The sequence below is a fragment of the Amblyomma americanum genome, chromosome 4 (assembly GCF_052857255.1).
Source record: "Amblyomma americanum isolate KBUSLIRL-KWMA chromosome 4, ASM5285725v1, whole genome shotgun sequence".
Taxonomy (NCBI): Eukaryota; Metazoa; Arthropoda; class Arachnida; order Ixodida; family Ixodidae; genus Amblyomma; species Amblyomma americanum.
In genome coordinates, this window is record NC_135500.1 from 106,275,548 (window position 1) to 106,290,885 (window position 15,338).

General features: G+C 44.5%; 1 protein-coding gene across 3 annotated transcripts in view; it reads right to left on the bottom strand.

Annotated features, from left to right (window-relative positions):
• The window catches only part of LOC144128190 (MAM and LDL-receptor class A domain-containing protein 1-like), a 118,048-nt gene that overhangs the window by 100,381 nt on the left and 2,329 nt on the right, over positions 1-15,338 (bottom strand). For all 3 annotated transcript variants that reach the window (XM_077661341.1, XM_077661339.1, XM_077661340.1), the window contains exon 2: positions 959-1,090. In XM_077661341.1, the coding sequence (XP_077517467.1) occupies positions 959-1,090 (132 nt within the window). The remainder of the gene's footprint in view (positions 1-958; positions 1,091-15,338) is intronic.

A 15,338-nucleotide genomic window follows, 5' to 3' on the forward strand; every position in this document is an offset into this window, starting at 1 on the left:
TAATTAAGAGCAGCAACAGTGATAACAGACAACCTTCCCTTAACCATTTCTACACGACAACAGTTGTCGCGCATCTAATCGCTCACTATGCAATTTTAAATTTAATATCTGGGTAAATTTACCTGAGCAATCATTTTGTCGTAGTACCGACACCTTCATCTTTGAGTATGCTCGACAGGAGACTCTTATTCGCGTTGTTCTGCGCTGATGTCCAGGAAGGCTAAATGCAACGAACTATTATCGCCCTAGCCACTTCTACAGATTTTGTGACCAGAAACAGGCTGCCATCTAAGCGCCTACTGCTTCTGAACCCGTTTTAAAGTCTCCGGGTAACTAACTACTTTCTGTCCAATTCTTTGTTTTTAATTGTATGGCTTTCATTGCCTGCCAGTTAGTAAATGGCTTTATCGTAATCGGGCGTAAGGAAATCCCGCTCCCGGATTTCTGCCACCCTTTGTGTGCAACAGTGTGTAGGGCTTGGTTGTTTTCGCCAGCGCTAAGCTGTCGTAGAATGTCACGCTACACTGGCGTGGTAGGCGTCGGCGAATTTTTTTCAGTTTGATCGCCGGTTAGTACGCTATGCTAATGGCATCCCCATAATGTTGGGCTATATTTTTTTAGCTCGAATGTTAAATTAAAACAAGATAAAAGTGGTGTAATTTACCGGCAGAAACAATATGAAAGGGAACACGCGAGCGCGTGGCCGCCGCACCTCTCGAAGCGCTGCCGCCAATAGCCGGCGAGAATCATCACTAAAGGCGCATGAGCAGTAAGCACGGCCGCCTGCTCTTCTCGCGCATCTGCCTGGTGCTGCCCATTCTGCCGGCTGTCGACCGCAGGGATTCGCGAAGCCCGGCGGCCACAAGCTCCCGTGTTCCCTTTGAAATTGCTTCCACCTGTACATTGGTGCATTCCTGCCTTCGCAGCCAAGAGTCAAAATATAAATCTTGATACTGACCTGTGTGCGTCGTGTGATCTACAGTGGGACCGTGCTTCATGTCGGACACCTTGCGTACCTCGAAGCAAGCCCCTTGGCTGCAGTCGCTGGACACCCACTGGTCGCAGTGGCCATTCTCGAATGTGCACGTATCTGCGCAAAGCAGAAAATGACGTATATGTCATGAAGAACTTGTAGTATTTTAGCGTTCTTAATAACAGACCAACCACACTTCAAAGCTAGTAACGACTGGGTTGTTTTACCAGGGGAAGACTGCAGTCCACATCAGGCGTAAAGCTCGCAGTGAATGAGTGTACAGTCCGCGAACCCTTAAAGGGACACTGAGGAGAACTCTATCAGATATTTTCGTTAGCAAAATCTGATAGTTCGGCATTTCATGGTTTTGTTGCCGCTTGTCCGGGAGCGAAAGGTGCATTTATTTCAAAGAAATCTGGATTCGAAGTTGAAAAAGTTTTTCCCGCCGCTCCGATTCAAACCCGAGAACTCTTATGACGTCACGGAGAACTCTTATGACGTCGTAGGACGGAGTGACGTGAAACGTGACGTAAACGCAGACTCCGTGATTTCTGGCGGCTAGCGGGGCGGTCTAGCAGCTGCCGAAATGAAAGCTACCGCCGCCGCACGTTGAATGCATCTATCGGGGGCGCTGCCGTCGCTTCGTTTACGTTTGCACCGATGTCTTGCCAGCGTTACGATGGATCCCGAGCCCGACGACGTAGTTCTCGCAAAAACTCCGGCCTGCATTTCTGCGACCTCAGCCCCACAGAGCGTGCGATGCTTTTGAGGGAGCACGGTTAGGTTAGGCGCCGGCGGGTCGTTTCCCCCTTCCTCAGTGAGCAGCCGTTGCAAACTAAATATCATAATCTCAGTTCGGGGAGTCACGAGGGGCCAGGACAAGGTCGGCGCGTTGCCCCCATCGGAGGCTGGCCGGGGCTTTGGGGCCAACGGATTCTGATTCCTTGAACGGCGCGGAAGGGCCAAGTTACTTATTTTTTTGCCACAAAAAACGGGTGGGTGCTCAAGGGCGGTCGCGTTTAAAGTTGGCGGCTTGAAACTAAAGCCGGCGCACGACGCTTCAACGGCTTCCGCTAGATCCAACGGGTCCACTGGATCGGGCTCTCTCGCCCACTTGCATGTGCCTTCAGATGTGTACTGTGAATGGATTAAATTATCCGAGAGCTCGAAAAGAACAGCTCCGCCCAACTGCCGAAGCTATTGAATTACGTCACAACGCGCACCTCGCCGCGGAGCCGAATCAGTCTCTCCGGGCTGGCGGCGGCTGGCGCACTCGGCGCGAAATAGAGACACGCTCCAAGTCGCCGCCAGTGCGGTCCGAGTGCGCCGAAGCCGCCGAACGCGTCGGCGGTCAAGCGCAATTGTAGTATAGAGGGTCTCGCTTTGGCCGACGTGACGTCGCCATGCAGCGTGCGCGCGCGCGTTACAAGGTAGATGCGCGTTACGCCGGAGCATAAACGCGCCTCAGAGCCTGCGCTTAACTGCTAACCAACGTATTCTGTGGCGGCATCTATGGGAGCCACTGAAACCCCCGCCCACTCACTGAATAAAAAAAAAAATATTTTATGCTGAGGCTCGGAATCGAACCATGGCCTTTGCTGTTCAAGGCGGAGGCGCTACCACTCCGCCATGACGTCTCAGGGTATGTTCATCAATAAAGGCGCATCTAGTGAATGCATTCTTCCGATGCAGAAATCGCGCTTTCGCAACATATATCCTGGCCTAACAGAGCTAGGTCGTCAGCAATTTTTCTTAACTGCCTTGTACCTTGGCTCCCGTCTCTAATAAACGATATCCGTTAAGTAGTTTGAAGTTGACTGGCAAAGCCGGGAATGTTTCGCCGGGCGAGCGTGCGAAGACACAAGTGCTCTTTATACTGCGAACTGCGTTGTACGACCACCGAACATAGTGCCATCATAGTTTTTCATCGACCGTGGCGATCATCTGACAAGCCTTAACAGGCTCCTTCAAAGGTTAACCAGCACTTGAAGCGGCACTTGGAGTTCCTCTGCTGTTCGGCGCTTGTAAATCGAGGCGCGTCAAAAACAAAACCACGGAGCACGCAGAGCTCATAGACGCGGAGTGCCATAAAAAATCGAAACTCTCCTGGCCGCCTGTGGCGCCGCAAGCATCGGTTATCTTTGCTTCTAACATTCAGGTTGTCCTTTGCCTGCCTTCCTTGTGTGATAAAGGTGCCCTATCGGTTTTAAAACCAAACTTACTTTAATATTGAACCGCGCAACCTTTTTTGTCAGCCTCAGAGATTCTCATTCCATGTAAGAAGGGAAATTCCTCCAAGGTGGCGTCTCTTGTCCTATGACGTCGCCACGCCTGTACTTGCGAGTTTGGCCTGTGGCGGCGATACCTGTATTTTGGTTCTTGCCGTTTTCTACCTTACAAGAGCTTTGTTTTCAGTAAGAGTGGCGTTTTTGTAATCAGTAGCTGGTATTCTACCGATACAAGCCAACTTCAATTTCTCCTAAGTTTCCCTTTAAGACCTCCAAATGTCAGTGCGTCTTTCTCTTTTTGCAGTCTTCGGCGCGAAAACTCTCTGTTTAAAAGTTCGAACTAGTTATACAGTCTCACAGGCCTCCACGATCAGCATTAAACTATATAGGGTTTTTGAGGAAGCAAGGTTTATCATTTCTTCATTCGCAAAAGGCTCGTCGTCCCTCTGATTTCCTTCACCGAGGATCGATGTCTATATTGATGACATCACAGTCTTCCTGTCTCTAAGGTGATACACAACCCATTACATTACCTCGGTCAATTGTGAGGCCAGCAAGGCTTTACTCATGCCTTAATAATTCAGGCGCCGGTGATGAGCCATTTTCTTTTGTTTTATTTTGATACGTCTTCCATTTCTCACGTGGGTTGTAGAGAATAGACGCGCGACACTATCCGAGTGGAGTACGCAGCTAGTGGCAGTAATCGCGCGGACAACCAGTAAACTGTGAAACGGCAATATAAATAAGATAACCAAAGTTTTGCCGTAGAAACCCACGTGCTATGTATAATTGCTTATGGGAAGGATTTGGATTTATGGATTTATGGGGGTTTAACGTCTCAAAGCGACTCAGGCTATGAGGGACGCCGTAGTGAAGGGCTGCGGAAATTTCGACCACCTGGGGTTCTTTAACGTGCACTGATATCGTACAGTACACGCGCCTCTAGGATTTTCGCCTCCATCAGAATGCGACCGCCGCGGCCAGGATCAAACCGGCGTCTTTCGGGTCTGCAGCCGATCGCCATAACCACTGAGCCACCGCGGCGGCCACTTATGTGATGACAAGTTCTAATAATTTCGGAAAGAAAACTCCCACATATTCCCCGCCTGTAGACAGTCCGCCGAGCATGAAATTTCGAGAAAGAAAATGTAGTCAGTAGAGTGTACACCAGATATTACAGTAGTAAGGAGCCGTATTTTTCCGTGGGCAGTAATTGTAGACGCTTAACGAAGGTTTGCATTCAGGGATACTATGGACAAACTTTACTTCTCGGTGCCTGGAAGCGTACTTGAAATGCATGTTGTTGTATTAGGTTTTATTGCGCATAAAAGCGGCTAAGGCTATCAAGTTCCACAAAAGGCTTTACTGCACTATGTGATTACGGGCTTAGAAACAACAACAAACCCGCGAAGTGAGAGGGGATGACCGACGACCTTTTAGCGCGAGAGCGTTAGTACCTTCATGTCGGGAAAAAAATTTCCGGTGCCTGCGTCGGCTTTGGCGACCATTTGAAGCCTCGCAAATGGAGCGGCCGGAGTAAACAGGTTGATTGTGTCGCACTGAGGGAGTGCAGGATCTGACTGATTGACAACAGTAAGGCAAGGAAAAAAGAAATGTGGTATGATTTACTGAAACTGGCGTATCTCCACTTCTGCGCGGTTAGAAATTTTTCCTCGCTTCTTGTTGGAGACTTCGAGAGCATGCGTAAGGCTGTTTGTTCTACATACTCCCACATTTTGTATACACAACAGCCATCCCTATCACAGGCTTTGTTCGAATCATCGCGACACAAGACATGCGTACATGAACCAGATGACGAAGAAGCCTTTGGTGCAAAGATATCCGCGCAGCCAAATGTTCGTGTCCCAAACTCTGTTTTCAAGCACTTAAAATAGCCATAGCTTCCCTATAGTCTATGCTTGAAACAAAATGCGAGCAAGTAATTTAGCGACGTGGTCAAGTAGTCCACCAAAAAATACCAAATGCGCATTTCTTAAATAACATTCACACGTACAGCTAACTTTCAATGATGGTAACATGACCTATTAAGCTTCCTACTATATCCCCGGTTGTAGCGTAAGGCATATGGGATATTTATATATTTGTTTGTTTGTTTATTTATTCATTTATTCATTTATTCATTTCCTCATTTATTTATTTATTTATTTATTTATTTATTCATTCAAATACCCTAAAGGCCCTCTGGGGAGGGCATTAGATAGGGGGGACATGAAGCACTTTGACACACTTTGCTCGCTCGAAACAGAAAAGAGAGAGAAAAAATACAGACATCATATTGAAGTACAGTAATAAACAATAACAACAACACTATAGCCCAAATAGAAAGCGTAAAAATTCAAACAGATGGGATTAAGAATAGAAAACAACGAAGAAAGAAAAAAATAGAAAAGAAACATCTGGAAGAAGGTACTGGTATTCGAGGGAGCACAAAAGAAGGATTACTAACTCTATAAAAGTACAGTGGTCCACAGGTGCGTCACATTCTGATGTGAGTATGCAGCATTTTGTGAAAGTTTTTAGGGTGAACGTCGGTAGTAATATCTGATGGTAGGTTATTCCAGTCACTTGTGGTTCCAGGTATGAATGATTGCGCGTAAAGTGATGACTGACAGACTGGGCGATTGACTTTGTAAGGATGATCACGGCGAGGGAAGATGTCGCAAGGTGGCTGAAAGAAGTCGTCATGCAAAACGTCGTGGTGATAAAGCTTGTGAAACAGTGATAGTCGAGCGTGTTTTCGTCGTAGTGATAGTGGATCTAATCCGGCACAGTTTTTTAAATATGTTACATTTGTGCACAGGGAATAGTCTGAAAAAATGAAGCGAACAGCACGGCTTTGCAGGGATTCAATGTTACGTATGATGTAATCCTGGCTCGGGTCCCAGACTGCACATGCATATTCAATTTTAGGTCCGATTAAGGTGGTGTATGCGAGCTTTTTAAGTGTGAGGGTGATTGCCTTAGTCTGTGTTTCATGGTTCCGAGTGAGCGATTAGCAGTTGCAACAGTAATGTTGATGTGATGATGCCATGTAAGATCCGTTTGAAAATTTACTCCTAGGTATTTGTATGTGGTAGTAAGCTCGACAAAATTGTTATCTATAATAAATGAGGTTAGAATGCGGGAATAGGAAGGTGTAAATGACATGCACTTAGATTTGGTATGGTTTAGGGTCATTTGCCAGTCAGAACACCACACATTAATCGCGTTTAGGTCTGATTGCCACTCTTGTTGGCCAGTTTCAGTAGTAATTTTTCGGTAAATTACACAGTCATCGGCGAACAGTCTTACACGGGACGAGATGCAGTTAGGCAAATCATTAATCTATATTATAAAAAGCAATGGACCAAGCACGCTTTCTTGTGGGACGCCGGACGTGACTGGAATAAAAGACGAATGGCAGTGGTTTATGTTAGTGAAGTGTGTTCGGGATGACAAAAAATCTTTTATCCATAAAATGACTTGTGTGCCAATGTTAAGCTGTTTTAGTTTCATTAGTAGCCTGTGGTGAGGAACGCGGTCAAAATCTTTGGAAAAATTCAGGAATATGGCAGGATAGCAAGGATAGCAATAATGCAGGATAGCAAGTCATTACTAAATCCCGCTAACTGCCCATCGCATGAATATCCCTTGCGAAAGCCAAGCTGGTATTTGAAGATCATGTTATGCTATTCTAGGTATGTTATGAGTTGCGAATGTATGATGTGCTCCAGTAGTTTACAGACGGTACTAGTTAATGAAATGTGTCGGTGCTTAAGAGGGGATGTACGATCGCCAGATTTAAAAATTGGGATGACCTTGGCTGTGCGCCAATCATTAGGACTCCAGCCGGATGACAATGACTGTGAAAAAAGTACACATAAGATTACCGAAATGCTTTGTGATGTGCTTTTAACAACTTGTTGTTGAAGACAACGTGGTCAGATGCAGACGACATTTTGCGATTATTAAGTAGTGATATGATACCGGACTCGCTGATAGTAATCTGTTGCATAATCACATCTGAAAGTGTATCTATGTTTCGGCATAAAGAGACGTCTTTGCGGGTGAACACAGATGAAAATGCGTTGTTTAATATCTGTGCGCACTCTGACTCGGGAACAGTGGCGCCTGTGTGATCAGTGAGCGGAATTTCAGAATGACTGCTGGGGTTTATTACTTGTCAAAATTTTCGAGGGTTGTTAGCATAGATGCTAGGTGATAGTTGAAAAAGTGTTGACGAGTGGACTTAAGTAAGGCCTAGTAATCCTTGTCGCACTGCTTGTATTTAAGTCATGATGATTATGATTGCTCATGACGGCTTGCCTGTATAATCACTTTTTTTTTTGTTTAAGCGTCGAAGTTGCTTGTTAAACCATGGTGCAAAATTGTTGCTCCTAATTGTTATGGTGGGTATATACTTATCAACAAGGGCGCAGAACATATTTTTGAACGCAATCCAGTTTTCTTCAAATGTACGGGACGAGAAGCTAGTAAGAAAAACGTCAGCAGAGATAGTTCAGCATTTATTCCATCGAAGTTTGTTTTGCTGTAGGATTTAATTTTCTTATTTGTCACCTGCCTACCTCTTTCTAAACAAACAATGTTTCCAGTAATCATGTAATGATCGGAGAGCCCATCAATATAACTGATGTTGGCGCAAATGTCAGGAATATTAGTAAGTATTAGATCAAGTATGATGGAGCATGTGGGAGTGCGCCGTGTCGGTTCCATGATGAGTTGCGATGAAGAAAAATCTAAACATGACTGAAGAAATGCATTCGATTCTCTTTCACTCGCCGTGACAGATAGTGTAGCCGAATTAATATAGTGGTAATTAAAGTCACCAAATATCAATGAAGCACAATTTGGAAAACGGTTGCGCAGTTCACTCAGAATGCGATAAAATTCGTCAGCGAATATCATCTGCGTGCTACAACGTGGTATGGTTGCGTCGAAGGAACGTCGTCTAAAGTACTTTTATTGGGAGGCTTACAGAACTGATCCCAAGAAAAGCCACAGAAGCAAACCAATACTGAAAGGAGGGTAAAATTGACACTGCCACTGACCACATGGCTAGTGCCTACCGAAGAGATCTTTCGCTGCTAAGAATTTTTTCTCTCTGATTTCAGATATATCAAAAAGTAAGTTTTCGCCATGTCTGACCTATTATTAGAAATATATAAAACGATAGACGTGTTTTTTTCTTCATCTTTATTTATAGAGATTCAAAGCTACTAAACAATGATGGCTTATATATCTACGCAGTAGGTATTCTTCTAGACGAGTTTTATATCATGAAAACAGGACAATGTACGCTTTAGAAAAAACATCGTAAAACTGTTGAATAATTGATCAATATTTATAATCTCAATTTTGTGAAAAAAACACAAAATTGCGAGCAAAATAAAGCAAGTCCAATGTTGTATGTGGTGATGTTGCTGTGAAAATGGGTCTTTCCAGATACCTTAAAGGAGCATTCCTGACATTTTTCAGCCATACATGCTACTGGGAGGTTAGGCCTGGTTCAGCAGACCACGTGGGAGAAGTGGCACAGAACATCAGCCTCCACCTGTGTGCTATACTGTGCACGCGCACGCGGACAGCTATGAAGATGCATTTAGGCCGGTTGGCGCGGGTCGCAGTTTCAGCCACCTCTAAAACCGCTGCACCGGCGAGCAGAGTGAATTAATTTTGATGGCCCTCTCTAATGTTTCATCGGATGAAGAACTTCCCGAACATTGCCGTGAACGTTATGGGGAGGTCACGCGCCGATGTTGGAAAGATTCTGGGGTACTTGATCGTGAAGCAGATCGAAAACTTTGCCGAACACAGGGTCCCGAAATGCAATTCCACTGAACAGCCAAGGATTAATGCAGCAACCAAACCTTTGACAACACGCCTGTTAGATAGAATCAGCTAGGCCCACATGGCAAACGATTCATCGCATCGGCTACTTATTTAGCTACCCATGTTCTGTTTGGGAGACACTGTGCTTTTGCAGGGGCCTCGTGCCGAAGCACGAGCACCACTTTAGATTAAGCTGACTGCAGTTCAGGCTTATGCAAGAGATATGTTAACGAGATTTAGGCACTACGGCGCTCGAGCGACCAATCGACGCCAGCCCATTCGGCTCGAGTCTTCAGAGGCTGGTAGTTTCGTTGCTAGCAGTGTGCCCAACGGCCTCAATCGTCAGTATTACATAATGACGTGCGGTTACGCATCCAGCTGGCTGAGTTTCCAGCTTCTTAAATGTCCCCTAGCATATATTTTCTTTTTTTTTAATATCTTCTGTCTACGCTTTTCAGTATTATTCTGCAATAACAAATACACATCAAAGGCGCATTCTAAGGAACCAGAGGTCGCTCACAACTAGGTTAGTGTTGATACAGTAAAAGTGCTTTTAAATAGTTGTGAGAACATAGAAGGACAGTAATTACGCCCCTCCACGCCGCTCAGGATACGTTCAGCAACCAAGTGAACATAAAATTGCAAACTTTAACAGAGGAAAAATTTCAGTCCCACTGATCCCGCAACTACCAAAGCTCCTACGAAAAGCCACTGCGGAAGTGTGCCTCTGAAACGAAACAAAATGTGCGGATTTAATGGGACAAAAACATTGTGTTAAGGATAAGATTACATGTCAGCCAATTTCTGCTTGGCCTAAAGTCCTTTAATCTGCACTGAAAAAGCAGATAAGCAGAAAAAAAATTTGGGGGGTACCTAGAGCTGCCGATATCTCTCGTGATCCTGAAAAAGCGATATGCCGACGCCAAGATGTTTTGTGGAAGAGCTCCTCAGGAACTGTTGATGCGCAGATATTATATGAATTGGGTTGCTCACGGTGGGGGAGTTCCGTCGCCGCAAAGCATTTTTTGAACTTCGTTCAAGGAAAAAGTCCGGTAAGCGTAACTTGTTAACGGCTTATGTTGTTAGTTTTTTTTTTTTTTGAGGGCGTAAGACGCATAAAGAAATTTATCGTTTCCTTCGCAATCCCTCTTGAATTTTTCTGCGTTTCAACATGTACTTTTAAATTCTTTCTTTTTTCTTGCCCATTCTAAGAAATATCGTCAGTTGTAAAAAATATACAGTAAATTTTTTATGCAACAGGCTTCTGACACAGCATAGTTGGCAGGACTGCCGGCGCCTGATTTCGCCCCACGAAGTTCGGCAGAAAATAGCACGCGCCGGAAAACTTGCCGCGCTATGTTGCCAAGTCTGACCTAAGATATATCTGCTTCCCTGCGCATCAAGAGATCAATTTTCTGGGTTTGACAGAGAACTGCGGAAGCGCGAAAAAAACAAGTTTGCGCTCGTAGGCACGCGCCGAGAAAGAGCGCTTCGCCAGGCTTGGGCTCCTTGTGCACCACGCTTCCTCTCGACGCTCTCGATCCAATAACAACATGCAGGACGTAGGCCGCACGTTGTCCCCATGCTTCTTGTTCCATGAAATCTGCACTACTACAGCCGACGCTGCTGTTTTCAAGATAATGGATAACGTGAACCCCTAGAAATTATAAATTATTCCCATATTCTTCATTTAAAAGCACACGGTCATTCAAATAACCTTCGGCACCTACTAAGTGGGCTTTAGCTTCCCCGAGAGTGAGAACGAAAAGCGTTTTCTGCTCAAAAGAAAACTACAGGTTGGAAGAGGAAGAGAGGTCGAACTTTCTGCGAAGGGCATAGCGCAAACCGGCTCAGAATAATTGGTTCGGCTTGTTGCCTCATTCTCAGTAAGAACATCTCTGGTTAATATGTGCAGGATATTATTGATGATAGTGGTGGTGCTAATCCTTAAACTTACATCCGGTGCCTTCTTACTCAGTGTGTATCACTGTTCGAGTGATGGTTTTGTTCAAAACAGGATTAAGGGACAGTGGGAGCACCATACAATTTTGATTTTAGGCAGAAATCTCTTTTGTGATTCTTTCTAGCTGAGTTGTTGTTTGCCCAAGCATTTATTGGTTAAAATCAGGAGGTGAGCGGATTTTCCGCCACGTGATGCAGACTCTTGACGTCCAGACCAAAAATGACAATGATCATCGCCAGGAAGTGCATGGCGGGATACGCTTGCCTCAGATATCCGCGAATAGCTGTCTTGACATGCCACACATACCTAGAGGAAACCGGCCGACAGTGGCAACATCTCCGTTTCATTTCTTGTTCGGTTCTCACTATATAAAAAGATTTGCTTTTTAGCGAACGCAGCTTCTTTCTCGTTAGAAAGTGGGAACAGAACAAATTCAATTTGCTCTCAGTGTTACTTATACTTTCGAAAGGGTATGTTTCTATTTCACTGACTATTTACCGCACTGTCGTGTCGCCTGCCACGATCGCGTTAGTTATTTTATTACTTTGAACCCTCTGAGCTTAAATTATTCTCTGAGTTCCCTAACGAACTTTAAAAAATACAAAAGAAGGCTGCCAGGTTTGCCCTGGGAAACTGTGACTGAGAACTCAGCATGACACTGGCCAACATACAATCCAGTGGACGGACCTAGACTCACAGAGGAAACCTGCGTTTGAAACTCTTTTATAGTATATACAACCATTTCCGAACTGGAATTAGTCAGAAGAAATACATGAAACCACCTTCGAATATATCCTAAAGAAAGGTCACCCTTTCAAAGTCATGGCACTTGCTTTTAAAGGCGACGTTTTGCGAATTCTTTTTTTTTTTGTCCTGACAGCGCGTTCCGGGAATCTTTCTTTTTTTTTTTTTGTCTAAATTACACCTGTTGATGCTTTTTACCACGCTTTGCGTCCATAAAACCTTGTAATTTATTTTTTTAATGAAATTCTCTCTTCTGTAATGCAGGTGCTGAATAAATAAATCAATAAATAAATAGAAACAGTCAATAGTTTTTCACAACGTGTGTCGAAACCTACCGACTTCTGTAGTTGTGTTCACATTTAACGCGGTGTTTACACTACAAAGAGGAAAAGATTGCTTTAAACAAAGCTATTAGTGGCTGTGAACCTACCATTCTCTGACTAGGCGCGACGGCTGAGTTGCAACACAGGGATGCGGCGCTAACGTTGGTACAGTCGCCGTATTTCGGTGGAGGGCAAGAACTCAGGAGGTCAGCTGTAAACCTTCCTGTTTTCTGCATCATTATAACACTGGTCAAAAAACCTGCCGGATGACAAAAATTAATTCGAAGAATTTCACGCCTTCCCTCAAAGCCCACATTGATCATCTTGCACAAAAAATTTAGTCTACAATTGGGCCAATAATTCCTGTATGCCAATCTCAGCGACTGTAAATGATATATTGAACCTGATATGATGCATAACGGTATACATGGGGCAGCAAAGAACCCACAGTATTAACTTCTACTTCAGGAATATGTAAATGTCGCAGTGTTCACTATTAACACTTGGAGCACCAGTCACCGCGGTGTCTGAGTGGTTATGGTGCTCGGCTACTGACCCGAAAGACTCGATTCTGGCCGCTGTGGCCAAATTTCGATGCAGGCGGAATTCTATAGGCCCGTGTGCTGTGCGATGTTATTGCACGTTAAAGAACCACAGGTGATCGAAATTTCCGGAGCCCTTCACTACGGCGTCCCTCATATCCTGAGTCGCTTTGAAACGTTAAACTCCGATACACAAAGTTCCAGAACAACGCGTTCATCACATTCTTTACACGAGGCAAAATGATTTTGCGCATCATCGATATTTCGTTGGAAAATTCTTGAGATGGGGAAATGTTGACCACGAGACATTCATTGCGCTCCTTTTCCTGGATGTGGACATGCAAACTAAATTATGCATATCTAAATTTGAGAACCAAGGCATTAAATCCAACGTTCAAAGTGAACAACCTTTATATGCCCTGGCGGTTATATTAATTTCCTCTATCTGGTAGCATAGCTTGAATAAGCCAAGCAATCGATCCTCTGATAAGCCGGTTAGAAACAATGTACACTTAACTGATCCCGGAAAGATAGCTTTGAAAGAGAGCATTTTTTGTGGATCTTTCACATACTAGCGATATCGCTAACGCACCGCACTTGGATGTGTTATCACAGTGCTGATAAACTGCACCAGTTAAGGCGCTGTCCTTACACGTTTTCGCTTTATCTCCAGTGCCGTGCCTAAGCGGGGAAATGTCAGATGCTGACTGATATCGAGGTATTGATGCACCAAAGGTGAACGCCCCGGTTTATCCTTTGGATAAAAAAATACGTGAACCAGCATGCCATATTGATGTCAGCTCCATCAGCTGTGATTCATTATGCCATTATAAGTTATGGCGAGAGTTCGATTAAAATTCGCTACAGGCAAGCTGTGCTTACCGCAGCAACATAAGTCAACAGCTCACTGTGATGCATCGTCATAACGCCCATCGACCCCAGCTCATTTAGTGTTAAATGAGCACGACGGCCACACGATTTCTGCAGCATGGTCAATGCCAAGTTGTTATACTCGGTACAGTACAGTGCTCATTGATGGCCCATTGTTTAGGAAAATCTCTCAGGTAGAGTAGATTGTAATAAGGGAGTAATTTCTGATTAGCATCAGCCCAAGCGCAGCCACGCGGCTACATACGAAAGGTATAAAGCTTCCTCAGAAACTTCCACCTTGGTGGATTCCACTAAACGTTCTACACCACCGTTTTCACTTCGAGTTCTTGATCAATTCGCCCTCACCCTGCAATATGTTATCTGTCCCGGTCAGCTCAGTTGACGAGGCGATGGTACTGGGTTTGAACCCCGGACCAGAACGAACTCTTCTTCAATTATGAAGGTTCTGGAAAGCTGTTGACTTTTTCTTTGTAGGCAAAAAGTAAGAACACAATTCTTTACAGCAAGATAAGTCAGTCATTTTCTTCCCGAATTGGGTAACTGGGTGATATTGACTCCAATACCTATGTCTTTTTCGCGCGAAAAATGAATGCTACAAAAATATTTCTGAGCGACATAGCTTGCTTTCTTCCGACGCCTTTGACACAGACACCAAGCACGAAACCGCTGTGTCAGCCAAGTAACCAGGAAATAAGGAACCAAAAATTGAGAACTCACCATAAATTTATGCCTGATCGGCATGTCCTTCGCCCCGCAGTTACGTAAGAAACATTTGCTTTTCCCCTTTACTTTCATATTTTCGTAACTTGGCCCGATTGGGCTATAGCGGATGACTATCAGAGACCAAATTGTTGCCCTAAACGGAAAAATGTAATGCGCAGTTACAACTCCGAACTAATAATTCATAATGATAATGAACATGCATAATGTGAAATGCCAGGAGGGCCATTCGAATATTAGAATTTTTCAATGTCTCTGAAAACAAAACTACTTTATTGCCCGAATGCGGCTGGTGGATTTCACGCTTAGATTCCTAAGCATTGATGACTATTCTCAAGGCATAAAATCATGATATTGCAACGCTGACAAGAACACTCTACAACTCGCCTTCTACGACCTTCTTTGAAAACTGTTATCAATACGAAGCCAAAACTAGTGCGCTCGTCCCGTCGTGCCCTCACTTCTAAATGTGTGTTTTATTTTTTGCGCAACCTGTTTGTTCAATCGACATGAACCAACTTGCCCAACAACGCATCTTGCCAAAACTAGCGAAGGCCAGAGTTTTTATTGCGATTGTGCAATACTCCACTTGAGATTTTCACAAAGCTTACATCCGGCTTTCTGCTGACAAAAGTGACCGGTTACCTCGCATATTAGGGCTAATGTTCAATTATGTGATGGGAGGGAAAGATATTATATTCAAATGAACATTTCGAACCTGTCTTTTCTGATAAGCGCACTACATTGCCTCGCAAGAGATAATCCAACAGTGTCTGCATGCCGTCGCAGCAAAATCAGGGCATTTGTGCCGACGCCATACAAAACTGTAAGTAATACCTCCTCCGGGCGCGAAGCTCCTGCCTTTCGGGTGATACTGCATCTTAGGGGACTGGCATAACCACTGCGCGAGGTCTGACTGCAAGGTACCGCGTTTGTAAAGAATTTACAGGAAATTAATTGTATTACGTGTGTGAAGCGATAGCATAGCGCCACTTGGCCTCTGAGCGCACTAAACTTCTGGTCTGGTGACGTCATTTCCGGTCTATGAACTGCGCCTATGAAAACGCCGCTGCGTACTGCCTAGTCTTTAGTTTGACATCACGG